The sequence below is a fragment of the Canis lupus genome, chromosome 19 (assembly GCF_048164855.1).
Source record: "Canis lupus baileyi chromosome 19, mCanLup2.hap1, whole genome shotgun sequence".
NCBI lineage: Eukaryota > Metazoa > Chordata > Mammalia > Carnivora > Canidae > Canis > Canis lupus.
Window position 1 is genome coordinate 4,386,641 of NC_132856.1, and position 27,909 is coordinate 4,414,549.

At 45.0% G+C, this 27,909-nt stretch overlaps 2 protein-coding genes across 5 annotated transcripts in view; one reads left to right on the forward strand and one right to left on the reverse strand.

Moving 5' to 3' along the window:
- Positions 1 to 13,948, reverse strand: part of COPG1 (COPI coat complex subunit gamma 1) — a 28,411-nt gene extending 14,463 nt beyond the window's left edge. The window contains exons 1-15 of the mRNA XM_072784906.1: positions 13,793 to 13,948; positions 12,814 to 12,866; positions 12,290 to 12,370; positions 11,760 to 11,831; positions 11,567 to 11,646; positions 9,987 to 10,062; positions 9,633 to 9,725; positions 9,158 to 9,244; positions 7,558 to 7,715; positions 7,337 to 7,470; positions 6,188 to 6,255; positions 5,595 to 5,783; positions 4,535 to 4,630; positions 2,390 to 2,633; positions 892 to 967 (exon numbers count right to left, since the gene is read on the reverse strand). Coding sequence (XP_072641007.1) covers positions 892 to 967; positions 2,390 to 2,633; positions 4,535 to 4,630; positions 5,595 to 5,783; positions 6,188 to 6,255; positions 7,337 to 7,470; positions 7,558 to 7,715; positions 9,158 to 9,244; positions 9,633 to 9,725; positions 9,987 to 10,062; positions 11,567 to 11,646; positions 11,760 to 11,831; positions 12,290 to 12,370; positions 12,814 to 12,866; positions 13,793 to 13,829 — 1,544 coding nt within the window. The 5' untranslated portion in view covers positions 13,830 to 13,948. The remainder of the gene's footprint in view (positions 1 to 891; positions 968 to 2,389; positions 2,634 to 4,534; positions 4,631 to 5,594; positions 5,784 to 6,187; positions 6,256 to 7,336; positions 7,471 to 7,557; positions 7,716 to 9,157; positions 9,245 to 9,632; positions 9,726 to 9,986; positions 10,063 to 11,566; positions 11,647 to 11,759; positions 11,832 to 12,289; positions 12,371 to 12,813; positions 12,867 to 13,792) is intronic.
- Positions 13,949 to 14,034: 86 nt separating this feature from the next.
- Positions 14,035 to 27,909, forward strand: part of CNBP (CCHC-type zinc finger nucleic acid binding protein) — a 69,010-nt gene continuing 55,135 nt past the window's right edge. For all 4 annotated transcript variants that reach the window (XM_072784928.1, XM_072784926.1, XM_072784932.1 and 1 more), the window contains exons 1-2: positions 14,035 to 14,186; positions 14,510 to 14,692. The gene's annotated coding sequence lies outside the window, so the exon portion shown is untranslated. The remainder of the gene's footprint in view (positions 14,187 to 14,509; positions 14,693 to 27,909) is intronic.

The following is a 27,909-nucleotide window of genomic DNA, read 5'->3' on the forward strand; positions in this document are numbered from 1 at the left end:
TCTCATGAATAAATAAAATCTTAAAAAAAAAAAAAAAAGAACTTATTAAACTCAACGGCAAAAAAACAAACAATCTAATCATGAAATGGGCAAAAGACATGAAAACAGAATTTAGTATGACCCAACAATTCCCCCTCCTGGGTGAATTCTCTTGAGAACTGACAACACAGGTCACACAGAAACTTGTACGTGAATGTTCACCACAGCATTATTCGCAAGAACTAAAAAATGGGAAGAACCCAAATGTCTGTCAATTTGGTGAAGAGCTAAAATGTGGTCTACCTGTACAATGAATTCTTTGGCCATAAAAAGGAATGAAGTATTGGTACATGTTACAGCATGAATGAACCTTGGAAAAAAAACATTGTGGAGAAGCCAAACACATGAAAGCCCACAGATTAAATGATTCCATTTCATGAAATGACCAGAATGAGCAAATCCATAGAAATAAAAAGTAGATTAGTGGTTGTCTGGGGTTAAGTAGGGGGGGTGCTGAGGGGAGGGAAAAGTGACAAGTAATGGATATAGGGTTTCTTTTCTTTCTATCTCCACCCTCACCAGCTAACCAGCAAAACAGCCAAGCAGGTACAGTTGAAAACAGCCTCATCAAACTTCATATATTGCAAAAAACCCACAGAGACCAAGGAGTCTTAATGCTAGGAACACACATCCACAGAAAGTACTACCCTAGTACAACATTTAGTCTGCCGTATAAGCACCATGGATATAGGGTTCCTATTGGGGATGACAGATATGTTTTAAACTTAGATTACGGTGATGGTTACACAGCTCTGTCCCATAATAAAAAACATCACATTACACATTTTGAGTTGGTGAACTTTATGGCTTGCAAAATATATGTCAATAAAGCTGTTTTTAAAAAAGACTCACCTCTTCAGCAACACCAAGATACTGGGTAACATCTCTTCATTCTGGGCTCCAAACTTGGCCAGAGCACTCACAGCACCTGTGTTTATGAAGCAACTATGATTTATTCAACACACCTGACAGCTCATAGCTCGGACACTTCCAGCACTTGGAACAGGTGTTTGAGCAGAAGAGCCCCAGAGCTTATAAGCAGTCCTGAGCATGGAGGCCCAAATCTGCCACCATTGCAATGACTGGTCTTGGACGGACCTTCACTGGGCCTCAGCTCCCTCATCTGTTTCATGGAGAAGGCAGCCCCATTCTTGGGTTCCAGGAGCCATTTTGGCATTAACTGAGATGAGGCCACAGAAGCTAGCCACACACAGGTTGCTCAGCTTCTATACACAAATGGCCTCAATTTGTAGTTATTAACCTTTGGATTAACGTAAGAAAATGAACTATTATTAATGAATATCAATCGCTGAAACTGGAAAGATCTGTCCAGTGGGGGCATTAGAAGACAGTAAATTTGAAATAAAGAATATGATGGCGGGACACCTGGGTGGCTCAGCGGTTGAGCATCTGTCTTCACCTTAGGTCATGATCCTGGGGTCCTAGGATCGGGTCCCACATCAGGCTCCCTGCATGAAGCCTGCTTCTCCCTCTGCCTCTGTCTCTGCCTTTCTCTCTCTCTGTGTGTGTCTCTCATGAATAAATTAATAAAATCTTAAAAAAAGAGAAAAATATGATGGATGCATACTGAATTGTATACTCATTTAAAAGAGTGCATTTTGGGGTGCCTGGGTGGCTCAGTTGGTTAACCACCTGACTCTCAATTTTGGCTCAGGTCATGATCTCAGGGTTGTGAGAGAGAGCCCTGCATCAGGCTCTGCACTTGGTATGGAGCTTAAGTTTCTCTCTCCTCTTTCCCCTGCTCCTTCTCTTAATAAAAAAATAAAAAAATAAAAAAAAATAGTGAATTTTATAGTCTGTGATTTATATCTCAATAAAGCTACAGTTTTTAAAAAAGCTAACCAAAAAACAGCAAGAAATAAAAGAAAGTTAAACACCAACATGTAGTCAAAGTTAAAAACCAAAAATCAGTAACAAATCAGAGAGCTAAAGAACCATCCAACTGGGTGATACCCAAGCATCTGAGGTCCTTTCCACAATGTTATAAATCATGGAGCTTGTGAGGCAAGAACACAGAGTGCCTGTGGGCTGGGGCGTAGGTCCCTTTGGCAGGCCATTTGCTCAAGCAGCAGCTAAGAGCCCCAGTTTGGGGAGTGCCTGGGTGGCTCCGTCAGTTAAGCATCTGCCTCCCACTCAGGTCATGGTCTTGGGGTCCTGGGATCTAGCCCCGCATCGGGCTCCCTGCTCAGCAGGGAGTCAGCTTTTCCCTCTCTGACTCTCCCCACTGCTTGTGCTTCTCTCACAGTCTCACTCTCTCTTTCAATGATTAAATAAAAAAAATCTTAAAAAAAAAAAAAAAAGCCCCAGTTCAACACCAGCTCAGACCCACCTGCCCGGACCTCCTCATGCTCCAAAACTACACGGTTATAGATGAAGCGGATATACTTGGAAGGGTTGTTGGTCTTGGGTCCCTCCTGCCCTAGAAGATGCAGGATGCGGGTGGCCAGCACGGTGAACTCGCAGTCCTCGATGAACTCGCACAGGTGTGACAGCCCCGTCTCCTTGCTCTCTGTGTTCTCCTCAATGATGCTGATGATGCAATCCACGATGGCCCGCTTGTATTCAAAGCCACCCTGCAATGGGAGGGGTTGAGCTGAGCAAGAAAGTTGCTCTTTTCAGAAATGAGCTGTGAGGCCCAACACCTAACCAGGACGAAGGACAGCGGTCCCAACACAGAACCTGGTCAAGGGAGACCAGGGACCTGGCTTATATTCTGTGTAAAATATAAGGCTTGGACTGAATGCATGCTGGGGCCCTTGCAAATCTAATAGTAGATCATTTAATAGAAATATTTTGGGTTTGTTGTATGGCTGTGAGTTACTTTCCTTGTCCGAACCTCAGGCATATTCATAATAAGGACCATCAGTGTACTTAGTTCACAGATTATTGTGAAGGGTTAAGATGCTATTTGTATGCTGTTTTATTTCAGTGAGGCGGTTATGTGAGAAAGCACACTATAAACCTTCAAACACTGTTTTCGGTAACAGTTTTACAGCCAGGCAAGCAGTGAAGGGGGGGGCGGGCAGCAAGAAGCTCAGACTAACTGCATCAAGGCTTCGCTGGCAGCTGCTCTGATTAGTGAATGGACATACCCCTGTGCACAAGCAGCAGATCCATTTCTAGAACACAAGGTTTCAGTGTCTGACTGCTGCACCCTAATGAATGAAGTCTTACATTTTACTGATATTTGGAACCATGAATTTTTCTGGGAGGAAAGGAGGTATGGGGAAAAACCATGGACTCTGGAGCCAGATACATCTTAGTTCAGATTTTGGCTCAGATACTGATTGGGCAGGTGACCACAGGCAGGTCACTTCACCTGAGTCTCAGATCCCTGATTTTTTTTTTAAGATTTTATTTATATATTAGAGAGAGAGAGAAAGAGAGAGAGAGAGGTTGAAGGAGGCAGGCAGACAGACAGAGGGAGAAGCAGGCTCCATGCAGGGAGCCTGATGTGGGACTCAATCCCGGGGCCTCCAGGATCACGCCCTGGGCTGAAGGTGGCACTAAACCGCTAAGCCACTGGGGCTGCCCAGATCCCTGATTTTTTTTTTTTTTAAGATTTATTTATTTACTTATGATAGAGAGAGAGAGAGGCAGAGACACAGGAGGAGGGAGAAGCAGGCTCCATGCCAGGAGCCCGACGTGGGACTTGATCCCGGGACTCCAGGATTGCGCCCTGGGCCAAAGGCAGGCGCTAAACCGCTGAGCCACCCAGGGATCCCCCAGATCCCTGATTTTTAAAGGGAGGAAATGATGTCTGTCGACAAGGCCTGTTATGAAGATCACAAGATTGTATACGCTGTGTGGTGTCTCCAAAGTGTTGGACCCATTAGCTAAAAACTCCCTAAGTATTAGCACCCTCCTCCCCTCTAATATTGCAAGAATCCCAAAGATACCCAAGGCAAGGGTTCCTCACCTGCCTTGTTCCAAGGGCCACTTTGGGCTGGGGTAAAGGGGCACTAGATATCTGGGGACCAATTCTACTCTAAAGCCCTTTGCTTCTGCTCCTCTGAATTAACTGGTTTTGTTGACACACCCAAGGAAGGCAGTGTGAGTCACAAACTTACATCAAAAACAAAAATAGAACCCAATGTTACATACATTATTAGCATTAATTTCAGAAGAAACCACCCCTGGAGCTCTTGGAATGCCCAGAAAATTTCTATACTAGACACCAGTGAACACAGGTTTTCCTGACTCTGGCATAAGCATCGCCACAGGGCATCTGCTGTGTCTTTAAAGCCAGGGTGGTGAGTCATTACTTATTACTGTAATTACTAGCAATTGGTATGTTTATACTATGGTTCATGAGGAGTATAAAGGCCACAGGCACCAGGAAATCTACCTCGTTAATAGGTTGATCTGGGTACCCCCCAAGAAGAGGACCTTGGCTCCAAATTGAGCATGGAGTTAGCAGCCAGGTCACTCCCTGCACGAGGAGACCTGGCAGGCCCCAAATGCCAGCTCTTACCTCTTCCCGCAGCATGGTGAACAGGAAGTTCATGAGCACAGCGTGTTTGCGAGGATACTTCTGACACAGGGCACTGATGGCCTGGACCACCACCACCTGAGTCAAACAGACATGTGTGAGCAGCGGCCTGACACTAGGGTCAAGTTACTTAGTTTACTACGTGCCAACAGAGTCCTTCCTTAGGTCCAGCCAGGCCCTGGACCTAGAGGGCAAGGAGGAGAGAGGAACTCCACTACCCTCAGGGAGTACATGATCCCTAAGCCCATCCAACTAGGGTGGCATGCACACAGGTCCCAAGAGCCCCAGACCCAGACTCTGGATCCGGACTCTGCTTTTCTCAGACCTCAAAGTAAGTCCACAGGCCCCTCTCCTTGCCACCTGTTCTGCTTCTCTTCCTACCTCCACCCCCACAATCTTACACATCAGCTGATCTGGTTCCTCCCTAGGTACTTTGGTCTTGGCCCTCTCCCCTTTGCACACAGTCTCAATTTTAGTACATGTGCTGCCAAAGTGAGCACTGCACAAAGTCTCTTAGGCAGTCCTTCCTGCTCCTGTAGTTTTACCTATTATGCCGCTCACTCTCAAACCTTTGTCTGTTGTCTGAGCTCAAGACCAGTGTTTCCAAATGCCCACCAGGCAACTCCACCTGGTGTTCACTGGCACATCAAACTCAACATATCTGCAATCACCACTATTACCTTCTCGCTGTGCTCATCCAGGACCTGACTCTCCCTCCTTCCCCAAACTGATCAATAGCACCACCATCAGCCCATACTAGTAAATGAGAGCTCTCTGACAACATTTGCTCCCTCAGCCTTCGCTCCATGCCCTGACAACTGGTCTCACAAAGGAACAATAAGGACAAAGTTCCAGAGGCAGGATGAGCGTGTCTCCCAAGTCCGAGCCCTCAGAAGGGCAAAGTGCCACCCTCTCCACCAAGTCTTCAAGCCTGACCAGCTCCCAGTCAATCTTGGCCTGGGGGCTAGGGAATGTGGAGGAGCAGGCACAAAGTGTCTTCCTCACTCTGGGGACAGTGGGTGTTCCAGGCACACCCGGGTACCTTGAACTCATCTGAGATCTCTGACATGAAGGACGAGATCTGCTTCATGAGGCGGTCGATGCTGCTCTCACTGCCGGTCTTGAGGAGCGTGGTGATGGCCAGTGTAGCGATGCTACGGTTTGAGTCTGTCACCAGGTTCTCCAGATCCAGATTGCATGCTGTCACTGCAGAAGGGTGCTTCATGGCCACCTGTTTGAGAGGACAGAGAGAACAGATATAAAAAGGGCCTTTTTCTTTTTTTCTTTAAAGATTTTATCAATTTATTCATGAAACATACAGAGAAGCAGAGACATAGGCAGAGGGAGAAGTTCCCTGCAGGGAGCCCAGTGAGGGACTTGATCGCAGGGCCTGGGGATCATGACCTGAGCCAAAGGCAGACACTCAACCACTGAGCGACACAGGTGCCCCAAAAAGGGACTTTTTTGATGGCTCTGGCCTCAGACGAGCCCATCTCACCATCTGGTAGAAAGCAACTGTGACCAGCACCACACCTTTTGTAACTCAGGTCAGGGGTAACTGAAATGCCTCCAGCTGATTAGGCCACCCCCCTGACCCTCTCAAAAGGCCAGAGTTACCCACCTCTAAACCCTTACCTTATTGAGGGTGCGGACAGCAGCATAGCGGAGAGCGGCCTTAGGTGAGCTGCAGAAAAGCTGGAGCACTGTGGGGATACAGATGCCATGTGCCAGGCTGCCCTCACCACTCAGCAGCTGGGAAAGCCCAGGCCTCCAGGGAAGGGCAGCACAGGGCATGGAGGGCACACAAGGGCTAGGAAGCTGTTCAGACCCAAACTCTGTGCTCATTTCCCTGCTGGCACCCTCACCATAACCAAGGAAGAGAGCTCATGAGCAAAGAGGCTTTGATATGCCTATGAGAGCCCAGTGGATGTTATGAATGATGCCGGCTGCTACTTACTGAGAACCTGCTATTTTCCAGGCATTGTGCTAAGGAGCTGCTATACCTTGTCTTATTCATTTCTCACAATCTCACAGAGCAGCTATTATCCCCGTTTAACAGATACAGAGACTTAAGTACACGGGTAAAGCTACTAAAGTTAACTCTGGAGCAGCTGCTAGCTACCAGAACCAGGACTGAAATCCAGGACTGCCTGTACCTAAAGCCTGAGCCCTCTACCTCTGTGAAGTAGAACTGCACTCCCCATTCCTGGGCATGCACTGAAACCAGCAGAATTAGCTCCATCCTGGCTTCAACAACTGCCCTGGTTCCTATGCTAACTGGTTACACGTCAGACAGCATATCTCTCCCCGTGTCATGGCTGTCAGGAAGCCAGGACTCCAATCCAGGCCATCAGGCTCCAGTGTTCAGGCTTCAGGGATCCCTCTGAAATGTTCTTCCTTTGTCTAAGACAGCTTGGCCCCTAGTGACCAATGCACTGGTTTTATAAATATTGGGTTCCTCCACCAGGCTCTCTTGGCATGGCTAGCCAGTCTGATAGGCTGCAGAGTGGATCTGAACCCCACCTCTGCCTCTTATCAGAGCCCCAGGCTCTTTAATGAATGGTAAGATGGAACTAAAAGTACCCTATCCCCAAACATAAGGCACACAAGAGAGCCTGGTACAGTGCCTGGTACCAAATACATACTAGATCCCAAATACTTCTCTTAACATAACACTATGGCCTATTTGAGGGCTTTTTCTTTCTTTTCCCTGACCCCTGGGCCCAGGGCCTAGTTCCCAGCAGACATAAACATGTGGGGCTTGGGTGAAGGGATGTCTGTAACCTGACACAGCTGGGGCCAGCTCTTTGGCGCTGCAACCTGGCAGATTGACGATGGCTGAGGCAGCTTCATACACCACCATCTCATGCTTGTTGCGCAAACAGCTCTCAATGAAGTCAAACAGTGGGCTGTCACGGCTACAAAAGAACATGGGCAGCAAGAAGTTGGGGGTGGCCCAACACTGAATGAGGCATTACCTGGCCAGGGGAGCCGAGAGCCATTACCTGCCGTCCTCCTCCTCCAGCTGCTTGCTGGCCACCCGGATCATCATGCAGTAGGCAAAGGGAGACTTGAGGCCGTGCCTGGTGAACTTGCTGATCATCTTGTTGACAGCCAGGCGGTCGTTCTTACGCACATGGTACAGGAGCCCCAGAGCATGGTACTAGATGATAGGAGACCATGGCATAGTATAGACATGTGAACCTCAGGTCTACCAGCAGGCCAGTACATCTCTCTGGGCTTTAGCCTTCTCATTCTACCTCAGAGGGGCTATGAACAATTTACCCAGATGCTCTGTATGGATGGCCTCTGACACAATACTCAATAAACCATACGAGTATATTTGTAGCCTAGCTCCTACCCCCAATTTTGGCAAGGCGGCCTGAGTACAGATGTGGAGGGGACAACAAAAACCACAGAGATGAAAGAACAGGAGAAGATGAGATGTCTTTCAACAAGAGAAAGTGGGAGCCAGGCCTCGAGCATGGACCCATGCTCCTCCCATGAGATCTTACAGCGTTAAACCTTATGACACCCCTAAAGGTAGTTATTTGTAGCCCTACTGACTCCCAAGGACTCATGGCTGGCACTGGCAAAGCTAGGTCTGAGGGCACAAAGTCAAGGGATTCCCCTTTTGGAGATGTAAGGTACACAGAGTTCATTCTTATCCCCCTGCCCTTTGTTTTTTTTTTTTGTTTGTTTTCTTTTCCTTTTTTCTTTCTTTACCAGAGTGGTATTCAAAGGCTAAGGCATGCAACTGTGGGTGCCTTGTATGTGAGAAGCTTCTCTGACCCCAGGAAGTGTTCTGAGGGGCCACAGCCGGCCCTGGAGAGGAGAATCAGCACAAGGAGTGAGAAGAAAGAGGCGATAAGCACACAGGGAGCACTTACAGGTACGCACCTGAAAGGTCAGACTTTTTTTTTTTCTTAACTTTATTTATTTGAGAGAGAGAGAGAAGGAGCACAAGCAGGAGAGGGACAGAGGGAGAAGCAGATGCTCTGCTGAGTGGGGAGCCCAATACGAGGCCCAATCCCAGGCCTGTTGTATCATGAACTGAACCAAAGGCAGACACCTGAGACTGAGCCACCCAGGTGCCCCTGGACAGGTCAGGTGTTGTTAGATGCTGTCTCATAGTATTCTTACAGCCTTGTGAGCCAGAAACTTTCATTCCCATTTTACAGGAAAGGAAACTGAGACTCACAAAGATTAAAGGAATTCCTGGCCTAGGTCACTGAAAAAGAGTTGAGTGGCTGAAAGCCCCACCAATGTATTTACATGCACCACTAACAGCCAACTTGGCAAAGGCTCTCTGTCTCCCTGGGCCAGGTTTGCTCCCTCCCATGCCCCCAAACACTACTCGGCTGGTTATCAAATACTTGAATATTTCAGTTCCAGCTGGTAAGCAGCCTCTAACTTAAACCTTCCCAAGGGTACCCTGGATTCTTTTCCCAAATTCCCAAGTCTCCCCACAATCCAAGGACAAAAGATTAAAGCCTGCCCCTGCTAGGGACCACCAGGATCTCCAGGAGAGTGTCCTTTCTGACTGGCCAGTGCCATGCCATATGCCTAAGAATTGTAAATACCACTCCTCTGTTCACACCTCACCTGGACCATGATGTTATCGCTGGATGCCGCCTCCTGGGCCTCATTCACCCAGCGCTTGACTACGTCAAAGCTGCACTTCAGCAGGTGCTACGGGCAACAGAGCACATTAAGAAGCAGGTAGGCAGAGTGCTCTGCCATCATACTGCCTGGCCCCAGCTCACAGTTAAGTCCAGCTCTGGATCCTCCCTTGGACAGCCCAGAGACGCCCTGTTGTCCTGGTTTTGTGAGACAGTGCATGAGAACAGCTCTCAACCTCAGTCTCCACCCTGGTGACAGATCTCCCACCAGACCAAAATTTCAACAATCTGTCACCCTAAGGAATCGGTCAAAAGTTCCTTGGTACCCTTTACTGAGAAGGTGGTGGGACTCTCAGATCTGGGGACATAGAAACACTTTTTTTCCTACTGAAAAGCAACTGATATTTCCTCAGTTTCCCAACCTGATGCCTAGCCCCCCAGGGTCCCCAGCTACACACCAGGGAAGACACCAGGGCAGAACTGGAGACACTGGGCACCTTGTCCACGATGGCCTGTTTCATGTAGCGCTCGATAGCCTGCAGCATGGTGCTCTGTGGGGACAAGTAGGGGTGGGAGGGGACACTATCAATCCATGGCAATAGTCAGGAGTATAGATGATGGGTGGGAAGATTGAGGGCAAGAAGGAGGCAAACCTGTTTCTGGTGTTCCTGCACCCCACCCGCACCCCATCACCTGGCTCAGTGTTTTACCCAGGAGACACAGGACAACCTAAGGCATGTGAAGGAAAATCATAACTGAGCCTCTCCAGGAAGCAGGGAAGAATGGCTGCTTGGAGGGGGCAGGAGACTCACGTCAGTAATCTGGCAAAGGGCACGCACAGCTGGGCCCCGGTAGTTGTCTTCTTTCCCAGTCATGTCCTTTGTCAGGCTGCAGGAGGGGAAGGCATTGTCTACACACAGGAAACTGGGCCTCTCTGAGACCATGTCCCCATCCATTTCTATCCAGCTCTGGTCAACATGCTTGCCTGGACTACTACATGAGTTTCCTAACTAATGCCCTCACAAAATTCTTACTCCTTCCTGGTCAAACCCCACATGGCAACAAGAGAGATTTTTATAAAGCTTGAAACTGACAAGGTCACTCCCCAGCTTGGGTTGAAACGTTCCCAAGGCTTCCTATTGCCCATTACCACCAAGTATAAACTCCTTAACAAAGAAGTCCCCAAATAGGCCATGCTCTCTCCTCTCCAGGCCTTTGAATATGCTATTCCCTCAACCTGGAGCACTCCTGACCCCCGCCCCCCCACTTCTGTCCTGCTATTTATTTATCTAGGTTTCTATCCCTTCCTTCCTTAAGATTTTATTTATTTGAGAGAGAGTGTGTGAATGCAAGAGAGAAGAGCAGTGAGGAGGGGCAAAAGGAGAGGGAGAAGCAGGCTCCCTGCTGAGCAGGGAGCCCAACACAGGGCTCGTTCCCAAGGCCCTGAGATCATGACCTAAGCTAAAGGCAGATGCTTAACCGACTGAGCCAACGAAGCACCCCTAGGAGGCCTTTTCTGATCCAAATTCAAATGGGATATTCTTCTAGTCTGTTCTCACAGTCTATCATGATAAACTCTATTATATCTTTTTTTTTTTTTTTTTAAGGTTTATTTATTCACGGGAGACACAGAAAGAGAGGCAGAGACACAGGCAGAGGGAGGAGTAACAGGATTCATTCGGGGAGCCCAATGTGGGACTCAATCCCAGGACTCCAGGATCACGCCCTGAGCCAAAGATAGATGCTCAACCGCTAAGCCACTCAGGAGTCCCTAAACTCTATTACATCTTAATACCTGTCTGCCTAGTTATTTCTCTGTCAATTCTGGGGCTGCAGAGCTCATGTCAGTTTTTTTTGCTGCTATATTCCCAGAACTATTCACAAGGACTAGTGGACATTCAATACATATTTTCTAAATGAGACCTATGATGTAATGTACAACATCCTTCCCTCCCCACATTCTTGGTTCTTAAGAACAGAGATTATATTTTAGTCACATCTGCCGCCTGAATAACTCAGTCTACAGCAGAAACCAGTGATTGGTAAGCAAGGCTGTCTGTATACCCCTGCACTCTATTTTTCTTGTGTTCTCTCTTGGTACTCACTAAAGTCTTTGTGAAAGTTCCAGGGTGGCTCAGTTGACTGAGAGGAATCAAGGCAAGGAAGGGTTTGTGCTCTAAGGTAAGGTCAGAGAATTAAAAAGGAAACTGCACACTCCGGAGGCTGCCATGGGGTAGGCAGCAGTAACACAAGGATGAGGGAGACAAAAGAGGAAAGGGTGCCTGGTATTATATTAAACAAAATCTCATTGCCTGATACACAAGAGAAAAAAACGGCCTCTGTGTCAATGGCCTCCATCAAGGGAACCATCATCCATCAACCTAAGACTCACCTGCTGGTGACGATAATAACATCCTCAGCGATGCAAGACATCTCCTTGATGGTCAAGTAGCACATCCGACGGAGCGTGGGCTGGAAAATAAATAGGAAAAGTCCTATAACTGACCCGTGGCTCAGCAAGAGGGCCAAGGTAAGGAAAACTCCAACCCACACAAAGGTAGACCATACTGACTGAGGGCACTTACGTCATTGGACTGAAAGAGCTTGGTCATGGCAAAGAAGGCCTCAGTTGCTTCAGTGGTCCCTAGGTGCTCCCCCTGTTTTAGTCGAAAAAGAAAGTCTCAGTGTGGGGCAGAGAGGCCAGAAGGCTCTTTCTGCCAGTTCAGCCCAGGCCAGATCCTCAGACCCTGCAGAGGCAAGGGCACCAAGGGCAATACATCAGAGTTAGACATTGAGGAGACCCAGAGCTGGACAACCATCACACAGGAGCTGTCAGATATCTGAAGGGCTATCTTAGCAACCCCTCCAACAACCTCCAGCACCATTTCCCTCACCCCCCAAGTTCCATCCTTTTTTTTTTTTTTTTTTTTAGGATTTTATTTCTTTATTCACGAGAGGCAGAGAGAGAGAGACAGAGGCAGAGGCAGGCAGAGGGAGAAGCAGGCTCCCTGCCTGATGTGGGACTTGATCCCAGGACTCCAGGATCACACCCTGGGTTGGAGGCAGGCGTTAAACTGCTGAGCCACCCAGGGATCCCCAAGTTCCATCCTCTTACCTGGTTTATGAGGTAAAGGATCTTGGTGAGGATGTGCGCACATTTTCGAGGATTGATGGGAGTTTCATTAAATACACGAGCCTAATAAAAAGCAACCAAGAACATTACTTTCTAGCCTGGTTTATTTCCTTCCCATTGATTGCACTCAAGCACATTCAAAATCTGAGAAGTCCCAGGGTAAATAAATACATTTGCCTAAAAAGCTTACTTTCATAAGGAAACAGTGTTGTTTTGTTTTTTCCTTAATTCATCTACTAACCACTCCTCAAATCTTCCCTAAATATTAGTTAGGGATGTGCTGACTTACTAACAGGTTTTTAATAAACACTTGTTAAGTAGAAAAAGAAACAGAGAGCAGGAACAACAACAAAGGCGAGCATAATGAACTCTCTCCAGGAAGTTTTCCTGTCTTTCCAGGAACAGGTTCCTCCCTTACTGTTCTTTAAAGCACCACTTTAAAGGTGTTAGTATTTTGAACACGTTGATTATGAACACTTAGGATGGAGAAGGTAAATGATACTTGCCTCCTGGAGTACTGCACTCTTCTCAAGATGCTGGAATGGGTTAGAGCCTCCACCTACAGAGCAAAGAAGAGTGAGTATGGGTTGGAAGCCTAAACTGCAAACCTTGCAGACATAGAGAAGGGAAAGATGTCACTACTGTCTACCTAGTCAAGTTCAAATTACTCCAGAAGGGCAATCAAAGCTCTACAACTTGCACATAGATCCTACCACTCTTCTGCAGGGAGCTCCTTCTACCCGAAACCACTCGGTCACCCAGCAGCCCTGGTACAGTCCTTCTGTGCTTCTCAGTGTGGTGTCTTGCATTCATTTATGCAACTTGTACTTAACTGAGTCCCTACAATGTGTGGGGACCATTGTCTCCTAGTGACGAGGATTTCTTCACAGCAAATGTCACATTTGTAATCAATTACGTGTGTCTTTATCTGGTTGGTGTCTAGCTTCTCCACTAGGCCTGTGACTTAATATTCCCAGATGAAGCCCTGAGGGTCTCATTGTTCTACTACAATCTCGGGATGCAATACAGTGCCGGGCATTCGGCAAGCGCTCAACACATGTTTACTGAATAAATAAATGAAAGAGGGTTCTTAGCCACAGCACTGGCTCCACAGATTACGCTCCCGTTCGGCCAGCAGCAACGCAGCCCCGTGAATCCCAAGGGGTCTCACTGAGAAAGCCACCACGGTGCATCTGGCCGGGCCCCTCCTCCTAACAGCTGGGGAAACCGAGGCCCCCAGAGGCGCATGACCCACCCAAGGTCACCCAGCGAACTGTGGTCGAGCCCCCGAGAGGGGGCAGCGGAGCACGCTCGGGCTCTCCAAGGCCTGCCACTGCCCCCCTGCGGACGTTGGCACAACCCCTGCCCACCCCCGTCCCCGGGTCTCGGCTTCCCGTCGAGGAAGGGGCCCGGAAGGACGGCTCCCCGGGCGGGTGCAGAGAGCCTGCGCGAGGGTCCGGCCTCCCCCAGCCTACGCCCCCTCACCCGACTCCTCGTCTTTCTTGTCGAATTTCTTCAGCATGGTGGTGCCGGCGGGGCGCGAAGCAGCAGCCTTGTGGCAGACCCGTGCAGCAAGCGGCAGCGACCCGGGGGCAGCTCCGCACAGGCCACTTCCGGCCAGCCACGTAGTCCCGCGTTCTGCGCACGCGCAATCTGCGCTCCGCGCACGCGCACAACCCGGAGCTACGCCCGGCTTTAACCCTCTCCCTGCCGGGGAGGAACAGGGCTCAGGGCCGGGAGTTGCGGGGGAGGGCAGAGGCCTCGGACTCGGGCTGACGTGTACCCCTGCCGTGCGCCTTACGTCCTCCTTATTTGTGCAATGGGAGCAGTCGTTCCCCCCTCCCTGCGTTGTGGCGTTAGTCTAAACGGGCTTCCCCAGGTGAGGCCCCTAGCACGCCCGCCGCAGTAGACACCCAATTGTTAGCACTTACCAGGGTCACTTCAGGGAGGCCTTGCTTTCAGTCTCCTAACCGCGCCGGATTTGTCTCCCTAGCTCGAATCACCATCTAACACACTGCTTTTTTACTTTATTGAATTTATTGTCTTTTACTCACCACCGTGGATAACGGTGGCATATAGTAGGTGCTCAGTCAATTCTTGAATGAACTTTCGTGCATGAAATGCATGAACTTTCTCTTACTAATTCATATCTCCCCCTCCCCATCGCATCTAATCATGGTGCAAATTGTTTTTAACTTTCAGGGACCTAAAGTAAAAAAACAGCCTAGAAACTTCAAGGTGCTGTTTAAAATACTTTGGATGTTTATCAAGCGCTTACCAGACGCGCCGCCCTACCGCTGGAGGCGGGAATGGACTGAAAGGGGAAAAAGGAACGTCCTCCGCAGTTTGTCTACCTGGGCACCTGCGCGGGACACAGAGGCTCAGGTAAGGACGGTGCGTGCCAGCGTCCCGAAGTGCACCTGGCCGGCAAGCGCGAGCCAGGACGGCCGAGGACCTGGAGGTCGCTGGAGGAGAGGGGCGGAGGGGCCTGCGGCACAGCCGGAGTGGAGTCAGGGGGAGGGCCAGGCTCCAGGGTTAGGCTTTGCGGAGGCGGAGGCTGGGGACTGGGGGCTGGGGGCTGGGGGGAAGGGGAGGGGGCAGATCCTGCGCCAAGGTGCAATTGTGAAGAGTCGGAAAGATATTCAAAATCCAGCCGGTATCCCCACTCCTTATTCGGTGGAAATCACCCAAGAGAAAATAAAATTGTCCACTGCAGCAGTTTGCAGCAAGGTAATTGGAAACACCCTAAATGTCCCGCAATGATGGGATGGTTAAGGGAATCACGGTAGATCAGATGAAATATTCGTCACCCTTTATAAAGGGATATTTCTAATGACTTAAGAGGCAATATGCAAACTTCCTATAATGAATGAGACATTAAACGAGGAGAGCAGGGTGTAAAAATGTTCCCAATTAAGGTGAAATAAATATGCCTCATGGTTAAAAACCAGAAAAGAACCTCAGAAATTTGAATTATGTTAAGAGGCTGAAATACAGATGTATTGGGCTAAATACAGATGAATTATATTGGGCTAACATATCCTTTTATGTTTTAATATTAATTCTATAAAACTGTGTACCAAAGCCAAAATATACAATCTTTACCATAACTCTCTGAGAATGAGAATTGTAAGTGGTGACTCCAGCTCTAAGTGTGGGCATATATGTGTATATAATTGTAGGGTTTTTATTACTTTTATTTTATTTTTAATTTTTATTTATTTATGATAGTCACAGAGAGAGAGAGGCAGAGACACAGGCAGAGGGAGAAGCAGGCTCCATGCACCGGGAGCCCGACGTGGGATTCGATCCCGGGTCTCCGGGATCGCGCCCTGGGCCAAAGGCAGGCGCCAAACCGCTGCGCCACCCAGGGATCCCTTTTTATTACTTTTAAACGTTAGTATATGTTCTTTATGAAAATTGCTAAGTCCTTGGTAGAAAAACAGAATACTGAAAGTACTTGCGAAACTAGGAAAATCTGAATGACATTGGTAGATTGAGCCAATATTAATATACTGGTCATGATATTATTTTTTATTTATTATTTTTACTAGTTAAAATTGAGATATAGTATGACACAAAATTCACCCTTTTAAAGTATACAATTCAGTGGTTCTTAGTATATTCAAAGAGTTGTGTACCCATTCACCACTAATTCCAGAACATTTCATCACTCCCAGAAGAAGCTGGTACCCATTAGCATTCCTCACTCCCCTCCCTTCCCCAACCATTAATCTACCTTCTGTTTCCATGGATTTGCCTCTTCTGGATATTTCATATAAATGGAGTCATACAATATGTGGCCTTTTGTGTGTCTGGCTTCTTTCACTTAGCATAATGTTTTCAGAGTTCAACCACATCATAGTATCAATCAGGTACTTCATTGCTTTTTATTGTTGAATAATATTCCATTTTATGGATATGCCACATTTTGTTTATCATGCATTAGTTTATGGACTTTGGGGTTGTTTCTACTTTTTGACTTTCATGAATAATGCTGCTATGAACACTTGTATACAAGTTTTCATGTGACATGTTTTCATTTTTCTTGAGTGCATACGTAGGAGTAGAAATGCTGGGTTATGTGATAACTGTTTAACTTTTTGAGAAACCGCCTATTTTCCAAAGCATCAGTACCACTTTATATTCTCACCAGCGTTTTCAATTCACCACCAATCTCTCCACATCTCAGTAACACTTATTATTGTCTTTTTGATTATAACCATCCTAGTGTGTGTGAAGTGGTATCTCATTGTGGGTTTTTTGTGGTTTTTTTTTTAAGATTAAAAAAAAAAGAATATTCACGAGAGACACAAAGAAAGAGACCCAGACATAGGCAGAGGGAGAAGCAGGCTTCATGCAGGGAGTCTTTTTTTTTTTTTTTTAAGATTTTATTTGTTTATTCATGAGATACACAGAGAGAGTGAGAGAGAGGCAGAGACAGAGGAAGAAGCAGGCTCCTCACAAGGAGCCTGATGCGGGACTTGATCCCGGACTCCGGGATCAGGACGTGAGCTGAAGGCAGATGCTCAACCGCTGAGCGGTCCAGGCGTCCCTGTGCAGGGAGTCTTATGTGGGACTCAATCCCGGGACTCACAGGGCATTTATATATCTTCTTTGAAGTATTGTCTACTCAAATCCTTTGCTCATTAAAGAAAAAATTTTTCAAAAAAAAAAAAAAAAAGAAAAAATTTTTCTATCATAGGGTTGTAAGATTTCTTTATATATTCTGGATACTAGATCCTTACAGATATATATGATCTGCGAATATTTTCTTCCATTTTGTGTGTTGTCATTTCACTTTTTTTTACAGTGTCCTTTTTTTTTTTTTTTTTTAAGATTTTATTTATTCATGAGAGACACAGAGAAAGGCAGAGACACAGACAGAGGGCTCCATGCAGGGAACCCAATGTGGGACGATTCCGCGTGTCTAGGATCACACCCTGGGCTGAAGGCGGCGCTAAACCGCTGAGCCACCGGGGCTGCCCTTACAGTGTCCTTTGAAGGAGAAAGGATGAGGTCCAGTTTATCTATTCTTTCTTTTGTTGCTTATTCTTTTCTTTAAGATTTTATTTATTTATTAATGAGAGACAGAGAGAGAGGCAGAGACATAGGCAGAGAGAGAAGCAAGCTCCATGCAGGGAGCCTGATATGAGACTGGATCCTGGCACTCCAGGATCATGCCCTGGGCTGAAGGCAGGCGCTCAGCCGTTGAGTCACCCACGTGTCCCTTGTTGCTTAGTCTTTTGGTATCCATATATAAGAAATTGTTGCTCAAACCAAGCTCATGAAGATTTAACCCTATTGTTTTTTCCTAAGAGTTTTATAGACTTACCTCTTACATTTTAGGTTTTTGACACATTTTAGTTTTTGTATATGGTATGAAGTAGTGGTCCAACTTCATTTTTGTTTTCTTTTGCATGTGGATATCGAGCTGTCCCAGCACCATTTGTTGAAAAGACCATTTTTTCTCCCACTGAATTATGTTGTTACCATTGTCAAAAAAAAAAAAATCACCAGTAGTGTATGGGTTTATTTCTGGACTCTAGATTCTACTCAATTGATCTATATACTATAGTTGGTTTTTTTTAAAGATTTATTTACTTATTTGGGGGGGGGGGATAAGGGAGAGGGGTAGGGGGAAAGGGAGAGAAGATATCAGGCGGACTCTGTGCTGAGCGCACAGCCTGACCTGGGGGCTCAATTCTATGACCCTGAGACTACAACTTGAGCTGAAATCAAGAGTTGGATGCTTACCTGACTGCACCATTCAAGTGCCCTGTGTAATGTAGTTTTACAAGATGTTACCATCGGGGGAGACTGGGTAAAGGATACATGGCATTTCTCTGTATTATTTCTTTTTTTATGTATTATTTCTTATAACTGCTCATGAATCTATAATTATCTCAATAATAATTTAATTTTAAAAAGTAGAGATGATTTTTATTACCACCACCACCCCACCTGTGCCCTTAAACTAAAACAACTATTTTATTCTAAGAATTTTTCTAGCCTTCATCTAAGGTGGCTATTCTCACCCTCCAGGTGGCACCAACTCTCTTTTTTACCTCTAGTTTCTCACAAGCCAGAGTAGGAAAAGGCCCTGCCAGGATCTTTTGACACAAGCAGGGCCCCTTGCCAGGCTCTGGCGTCCACCAGGAAGACTTGGGGCAGTTTCAGAGCCCTGCCCTGCCCTGAAGGTTCCCTTAATGTAAGAGGGAGACTCCGGGCCTACCTTTGCTTTAGGGGCAGCTTCTAGCCTCATAAAATGGAATTGCCCAGTCAAAGAAGCCGTCCACTGTTTTTTTCTCTGCTTATACTCACCTTTGAAAGCATTCATTCATTCATTCATTCATTCATTCAATTAGCTCTTACTGAACACCCACTTTATATAATTCTTATAAACATAGCAATGTAGTACAATGTAGTCTCTACATGTAAGATATTATCTTAATAAAAATTAGACTTTTTGGGGATTCCTGGGTGGCTCAGCGGTTTGGCGCCTCCCTTTGGCCCAGGATGCGATTCTGGAGTCCCGGGATTGAGTCCCACGTCGGGCTCCTGGCATGGAGCCTGCTTCTCCCTCCTCCTGTATCTCTGCCTCTCTCTCTCTCTCTCTCTCTCTGTCTATCATGAATAAATAAATAAATCTTTTAAAAAATTAGACTTTTTTCAGGATCAGATAATGAACATAACTCCCTGCATACCTTTGCAAACTGTAAAGGGCTACTCTATAATAAGATACAATCAATGCTGGGACAGGAGGATGACAATGTAAGTGCTGACATTTATCAAGGACTCACCAGAAGACAGATACTTCATGTATTTTATCCTTAAGCCACCCAAAGAAAGCTCAAAGTAAACACCACTGCTCCTATAGTCACAAAAACCCAATCTCAGAGAAGTTACATACATTGCCAAAGGATACACAGCTGCTGAATGACAGAGCTGGCTTTCATAACTAGATTTCCAGGTTGCCAAAGACTGCTGCTGCTTCTCCTTAACCCCAAGCTATCAACTGAAAAGAAATTTCAGGAAGAAACCACCTCCAGGAAGGTTTGTGCTGAACACATAGTTACTAAATGACCTGGGTCAGCTTCCTAGATATACTTTCTTTATGCCGTTTCTTCCAAGCATCCTAACCCGGTTCTATTTATAAACGATTCCTGAATTTAGCAAGAGACATTTCCCAGGTAATGTAATATATTTCTTTTTTTTTTCCAATTAGAAAAAAATGTAATATATATTTGGAGGGAGGAAACTTTAGAACAATACAACAAAATAAAATGAAAAGGACAAAATTATTCCTTTTTTTCTTAGTTACATCTTTATATTTGGTGCATACAAAAGAATTTAATTGTAATAAATGTGTAAGTTTGGGGGTATAAGAATGCAATGACCCTCCTGAACTCACTTCCCAGGTGCAGATCTAGAACCTTACCAATAATCAGAGTTCCTTTACATGATCATCCTCTGCTCACCCCCAGTAGTCACTACCATCCTTAGTTTATTGTCTCCCTACCATTTGAAAAAAATAAATCAGGGATCCCTGGGTGGCACAGCCGTTTAGCGCCTGCCTTTGGCCTAGGGCGTGATCCTGGAGACCCGGGATCGAGTCCCACATCGGGCTCCCGGTGCATGGAGCCTGCTTCTCCTTCTGCCTGTGTCTCTGCCTCTCTCTCTCTCTCTCTCTCTGTGACTATCATAAAAAAAAAATCATCTACATATGCATGCTTAAAAATAAACATTGAAAAAAAAAGAAAAAAATAAACATTGTAGGTTTTTCTTGATTTTGAGCTTTATAAACACTACACCATAGGTTGTATTCAGTGGGTGAAGGAATAGTCTTTTCAACAAATGGTGCTGGAACAACTGGATATCCACATGCAAAGCCTCCTTTTCACTGCTGCATAATACTCCATTGTGAATATACCACTGTATGCTTACCTGTTTTCCTATTGCTGGTATTTAATTTGTACCTAATTTTTTTAATCACAAAAAAACCCCCACCCACTGCTATGAACATTTTTATGCCTGCATATATACAGGAATGCCTCTTGGACATACATAAGAAAAAGAATTGCCTAGGTTATTAAACCTTGCGAGATAGTTGGCAATTGTTTCCCAAATTTTTGTACCAGTTTATATTTATACCATAATCTCCCATCCTCTCCAATTCAGTATTGTAAAAGTTTTTGTTTGTTTGTTTGTTTGTTTGCTGACCTAGTGGCTATAAATGGAATCTCACTAAAGTCTAATTTGCCGGCAGCCCCGATGGCTCAGTGGTTTGGCACCACCTTCAGCCCGGGGTATGATCCTGGAGACCTGGGATCCAGTCCCACATCAGGCTCCCTGCATGGAGCCTGCTTCTCCCTCTGTCTGTGTCTCTGCTTCTCTCCCTCTCTGTGTCTGTCATGAATAAATAAATAAAATCTTTAAAAAATTTTAAAAAGTCTAATTTGCTTTTCCCTAAAGTTGAATATCTTTTATCTGTTTATTGAAAAATTATGAAATTTCTCTGAAATGCCCATTCATGTCCTTTGTTGTTTTGGGGTAGCCAATATAAAGAAGTTCTCTATATCCTATGAGTGCTAATCATTGTTGATTTATTGCAAATATCTTCTCTCAGTTCATAACTTGTCCCTTCTCTTTCTTCATGGTATATTTTGATAAATGGAAGTGTGAATATTTAATGTTGAATTATCAATATTTTCATTTGTGGGTTGCATTTTTTTTTTTTTGTCTTTTTAGGGAAATATTTCCCTTTCCCAAGATTGGGAAGATACTCTTCTATATCAAGTAATGTTCCATAGCACTTTCTGCAGTGGTGGATATGTCCTTTATCTGTGCTGTCCAGGATAGTAACCACTAAATGTGGCTAGTGTGACTTAGGGATTGAATTTATATTTAGTTTAATTTAATTTAATTTAATTTTATTTAATTTTATTTTTTTATTTAGTTTAATTTTAATTTAAAAATAATTGAAGATAGCCACATGTAGCTAGTGTCTACTGTATTGACCAGTACATTTTTATGTTTTCTTCTTTATTTCTTTTTAAAGATTTTATTTATTTATTCATGAGAGACACAGAGAAAGTGGCAGACACATAGGCAAAGGGAGTAGCAGGCTCCATGCAGGCAGTCCCATGCAGGACTTGATCCCAGGACTGTGGGATCATGCCCCGAGCCAAAGGCAGACGCCCAACCACTAAGCCACCCAGGCATCCCTGTTTTCTTCTTTAGAAGAAATTATGCTCTTCACATTTAAGTTCTAACTTCATCTGAAATTTTTTTGTGTGGTGTGAGATAAAAGGCCCATTTAATTTTTTTTCCAAAATATTTATTTATTTTAGAGAGAGACAGAGACAGCATGAACAGGGGAAGGGGCAGCAGTAGAGGGAGGAAGAGAATCTCAAGCAGACTCCCTGATGTGTGGAGCCCAACAAGAGGCTAGATCCCAGGACCCTGAGATCACCACCTGAGTGGAAACCCAAGAGTCAGACACTTAACTCACTGAGCCACCCAGGAGCCCCTATCTTTTCCTATATGGATAATCAACTGCCCCAACACAATGGATTGAATTATCCTTTCTTTCCATGCTGCTCTGCAATGCTACTATTGTCCTGTATTAGTCTTTCACTTACATTCTGCTTATATATCATATATCAAAAGCCCATTTCTATGGGTCTGTTTCTAGACTCCTCTATCATTGTCAACTTGTCAATCCCTGTGTCAATTCCATACTGTCTTTTTTTTTTAAATAAAGATTTTATTTATTCATGAGACACAGAGAGAGGGGCAGAGACATAAGCAGAGGGAGAAGCAGGCTCCCTGCAAGGAGCCCAATGTTGGACTTGATCCCAGGATCCTGGGATCATGCCCTGAACCGAAGGCAAATGTTCAATCACTGAGCCATCCAGGCATCCCAATTCCACACTGTCTTAATTATCAAAGTCTTAGAATAAATCTTGATATCAATATCCAATAGAGAAAGGCCTTCAATATTATCCTTTTTGGAGAATCCTTTGCCTCTTCTTGGCCTTGTCTCCTCATTAGAATTCCTCCAAATAAAGCTTATTCCATAAACAAACCTGTGGGTTTTAACTAGAATTGCATTAAATCTGTAGGTTCCCTTAAATTATCTTGAGCATAACCATCAGTTTTATATATGTATGTAACTTTCTGGCTTTTTAAAAAAGTTAACCTTATGGTCCTTACATTTTCTCTGATGGCTCCCACATACTACTGGGGCATGATGGGGCCACCAGGTGCTGAGCCATGGATCACATGTTCATTCCTATCTAATTGTACCACAGCCCTAGGTGGTGGGGTTGCCCTCGTTGTCTCCATTTTCCAAGACAAGTGAAGGTTACAGAATTTGATGACTTTCCAGAAGTCACCTAGAGGATACCCTGGAAGAGCCAAGTCTTTTTCACTTCAAAACTCTACGTATAACCTACCAAAGTGTTTTTAAACCACCCCTACCCCAGACATTTAGTTGTTTCCAGTTTTCCTGTGTGTAAATGACATTGCAACAAACATCTTTGTTTTTTTTAAGATTTTATTTATTTATTTGATAGAGAGGAAGAGTAGGAGGAGTAGGGGGAGGCAGGCAGAGGGAGAGGGAGAAGCAGACTCCCCATGGAGCAAGGAACCTGATGTGAGGCTTGATCCCAGAATCCCAGGATCATGACCTGAGTCTGAGGCAAATGCTCAACCAACGGAGCCACCCAGGTGCCCCAACAAACATCTTTGGTATACATTTTGTCTCTGTTTCTCTTTGTTTCCCTAGGCCACAGGGGAGGTAGCCCCTTGTCAAAGGATATGCTGACACTGCCTTCCAGAAAGTTCATGTCAGTTCCACTTCCCCAGTTTGTTTTACTATCAGCATTTACCAGTCATTGCCCCTGGTGAACAACCAGAAAAGAAACTGATATTTCTATAGCTACTTCTTTGGGCCAAGCATAGTACTAGCTCACTCTCTAATATTACCTCATTTATTCTCACGACAATGTCAGGAAACCAAAGCACAGAGAGGTACACTCATTTGCCCAAGATCATACAAGCTAGGAATACAAGCAGCCGAAGTGTTACACTCTACCTTAAAACTTTCCAAAGGATTCCCCTTGCACTTGAAATAAAATCCAAACTCCTCCTTATGGCCTATGAATCCTTAATGCCCTGCATCCTCCTCTCTTGCCTACCATTTTCCTCTCCAGTCATACTGGTTTTCTTTTTGTCCTTCCAGCTTTCCATGATCCTGCCCACCACAGGGCCTTTGCCTAACCATATCCCCACATATTTTACATGGCTGTTGCTCTCTCACTGTGACTCAGCTGAAAGGCCACCTCCTCAGAGACGTGGTCCTGACCTCCACACCTAAAGTACCACCCCTCTCTTTTCCACAATCTTGTTTTATTTTCCTCACAGCAATTTATCACTGTCAGATTGATCACTGATTTGCTTGCTGGGTTTGTCAGGATCCTCCAGAATAACAGAAACAATAAGGTGTGTGTGTGTGTGTGTGTGTGTGTGTGTGTGTGTGTAAAGAGAGTGAGAGAAGTTGATTTACTATAAGGAGTTCACTCATGCAGTTATGGAAATGGGCAAGTCTCATGATCTGCAGGGTGAGTGGGCAATCTGAAGACTCAAGAGAGCTGATGATTTGGTTACAGTCCAGGTCCAAAGGTCTGAGGACTAGGAGAGAAGATGCTGTAGTTATTGTCCAAAGACCGATAGGTTCAAGACCCAGAAAGTACCAATATTTCAAGTCCAAAGACAGAAGAAAGGCTGATGTCTTAGTTTGAAGGCAATCAGGCACGTGTCATTTTCTCTTAGTCAGCAATTTTGTTTCATCCAGACCTTCAACTGATTGTATGAGACCCACCTACCTTGAGGAGGGCAATCTGCTTTACTTGATCTACTGATTTAGATGTTAATCTCACCCCAACACACGCTCCCAGAAACACCCAGAAAAGTGTTTGACCAGACATCTGGGCCCCCATGATCCCGTCAAGTTGACACATAAAATTATTGTCCTCTCTCCACCTTTAGTGGCTAAGGCAGCTCCTTGAGTGCTCGGTCCATGGCACATGGAAGATTGTGTTAGTTGAATGAATAGCAGTTGAATGAATGAATGACAGAGTCTAGATTCTAACCCTGATCTGAGCAATTCCACATTTATTCTTTTTCTGTGATAAGTTACCTCACATTGATCACTGGTGGTTTACTGCAAAGAAGGTAATGTAACATCTAAAGTCAAATCAGTGTCCATGTGCAAATGGGTGATTTGTGTGTGTGTGTGTGTGTGTGTGTGTGTGTGTGTGTGTGTGTGATGAAAAGACCCTGGACTGAGAGTCTGAGGGCACTACTCAGCTTCTTTTGGACCCTTGGTTTAAGGGGTTAACACCCGGGCTGCTCTTCTCTGAGCGTGTGACTGTGAGCCAACTGAAAGTCAAGTTACCTACAGCAAAGCTTCAAGGTTACTGAGAGATGATTTCCTGTCACTGCAAAGTAGGAAGAGAAGCAGCATCTGCAGGAGGGGTAGAGTGGCTGAATACTTATTAGTGATTCATCAGGAGCTGGTGACAATGAATAGAAAGGGTTAGAGCATCTCCACTCATCAGTCTGTAGAATAATGACCTTCCAATATATCCAAGGGGAGTATCTATGATAATCTCTGAGGGGCCCACCCCTAGGTGACTGCTGTATACAACCCATAATGCCTGGGCCTAGTAAATGTTGGATTGTTCCGGGGCCTGGGGATTCTACAGTCAAAAGGCCCCCACAACAAGTCTGCCTTTACATAGATGGCTAAAATACACATGCATGTTGTGGTGGAGTGTACACAAATCACACTTGTGTGAATAAAGCAGGAACACATTTTATGTGCAGGGACTTAGTTCTGGCATTGGCCTGGAGGATGTTTATGGTGCAGTTTGTAAAGGACCTGAGTCAAAACTCAGGAATCCCCAGGAAGTTCAGCCATAGGAGTAATTTCATTTTCTCTTTCAAAAAAATGTCATTGGGGAGTTACTATACATTATGCTTTGCTTGGAAGAGACTTGAACAGGAGTTGGTGTGCTAGGGAGGAAGGGCATGGAGCTGGACTATCCAAGAGACAGATTAAACATATATTTGTACCCAGCCAACAGGGGCACCAAGAGGAAAATGGGAGAGAAAGAATGAGAATCCTTGAAATAATTAAATATTTGATATTTGCCACCTAGAATAGTCATCAAGAAAAAACATGAGAACATTGCTGGTTTATGTCTTGTTTTTTATTTTGCTTCAGACGTGGGCAGTTGAGCAAACATTTTACAAGCTCAGGAGCCATTCAGGTTGGGTTCTAGTCCCACTTGACATAGGTGCCATAGGTTTTAAACATGATCATTTTTTTTTCCTATTTTTAAAAGGAAAAGCGAGTAAAACCCTCTTTCCAACTACCATTTATCTCACCTTCTCAGGAAAGAAAACAGGCAATCCATAAAAATTATGTAGATGATTCCTGGAGCCCCTGAGTGGCTCAGTCGGTTAAGTGTCAGACTGTTGACTTTGGCTCAGGTCGTGATCTCAGGGTGGTGAGATTGAGCCCTGCATCTGGCTCCATGCTCAGTGCAGACTCTGTTTGTCTCTCTCCCTCTGCTCCTCACCCTACTCTTTCTCTCAAATTAATAAATCTGTAAAATCTTTTAAAAATATTACATAGACAACTCCTTTTTTGTTGTTTTTTTTTAAGATTTTATTTATTCGGGATCCCTTGGTGGCGCAGAGGTTTAGCGCCTGCCTTTGGCCCAGGGCACGATCCTGGAGAGCCGGGATTGAGTCCCACGTCGGGCTCCCGGTGCATGGAGCCTGCTTCTCCCTCTGCCTATGTCTCTGCCTCTTTCTGGGTCTCTCATGAATGAATAAATAAAATCTTTTTTTAATTATTATTATTTTATGATAGTCACAGAGAGAGAGAGAGAGGCAGAGACATAGGCAGAGGGAGAAGCAGGCTCTTTGCAGGGAGCCTGATGTGAGACTCCGTCCCCGGACCTGGATCACACCCTGAGGCAAAGGCAGACGCTCAACCACTGAGCCACCCAGGTGCCCCTACATAGACAACTCCTTAAGTTTACTTTATTCCTTTTTGCATACTATGGCCAACCCCCCTCTCCACCTTCACCCTTTGAGTCTGCTTTGCCTGAGGTCTCCGCCTTTATTCTATGATGACTGCAGGAGTTTTTGTTTCAGTTCTATTGTTCAACCTTTAAGCCACATGCATTTAACCAATAACTACTCCCTCCTTGGGACTCACAAAATGAAGTGATATATTACTTATCTCGTGCTATGTAAGAATCACCCCAAACTTAGCTGCTTAAAACAACCCATATTTAGTGAGATACCTCTTCATGCACGTTGGGCTGACCACTATCAGAAAACCAAAAAACAGAAAAACAAGTATTGGCAAGGATGTGGAGGAATTGAAACCCTTATGCACTGCTAGTGGGAACATAAAATGACACAGCCACTGTAGAAAACAGTATTGTGGTTCCAGAAAAAATTAAACATAATTACCATATGATCCAGTAATCCCATTTCTGGGTGTATATCCAAAAGAACAGAAAATAGGATCCTGAAGAGATACTTGTACACAGTGTTTATAGCAGCATTATTCTAATAGCCAAAAGGTGGAAGCAACCCAAATATCCATTGATGGATGAATGGATAGACAAAAGGTGGTCTATACATACAATAGAATATGATTCAGCCTTAAAGAGAAAGGAGATACTGACATATGATGCAACACAGATGAACCTTGAGGACATTATGCTAAGTGAAGTAAGCCAGTCACAAAAAAGACAAATATTATATGATTCCCCTTCTTTTTTTTTTTAAAGATTTTATTATTTATTCATGAGAGAGAGAAAGACAGAAATATAGGCAAAGGGAGAAGCAGGCTCCATGCAGGAAGCCCGATGTGACATTTTGTCCCCTTGATTCTACTGAGTAGAATCAAGTAATGGTTCAGCCCACATTCAAAGGAAGGGGATGACACAAGGGCATGAGCACCAGAAGGCAAGAATCCTTGGGGACCATCTTAGAAATATCATAGGCAGAGAAGGCATTTCATTAAGAAATAGGCTTCCTCTCATTTTTCAAGTAATGCTTGACTGTCTCAGTCTATATTTTGTTTTCTTACTCTGAATAGAAACATACATTGAAGAAAGCCTCTCCTTTCTTTTAGCTCTACTAAAAGAAAAGTAATAATGTAATCAAGATGATGTCATAGGCTGAGTGTTGTATGTACTCCCCCTCCCAAGATTCATTATGTTGGAGCCTTAACCCCAAATATTTAAACCCAAATATGATGGTATTAGGAGGTTGAGATGAGGTCATGAGGCTGGGACCCTTATGATGGGATCAGTGCCCTATAAGAAGGGGAGGAAAGAGAGATCTCTCTATGCATAAGAACCAAGGAAAGGCCATGTAAGGACCCAGCAAGAAGGTGGCCATGTATAAGCCAGTAAACAGGCTTCCACTAGGAACTGAATCTGCCATCATCTTCCTCTTAGACTTCTCAGCCTCCAGAACTATGAGAAATAAATGTCTCTTGTGTA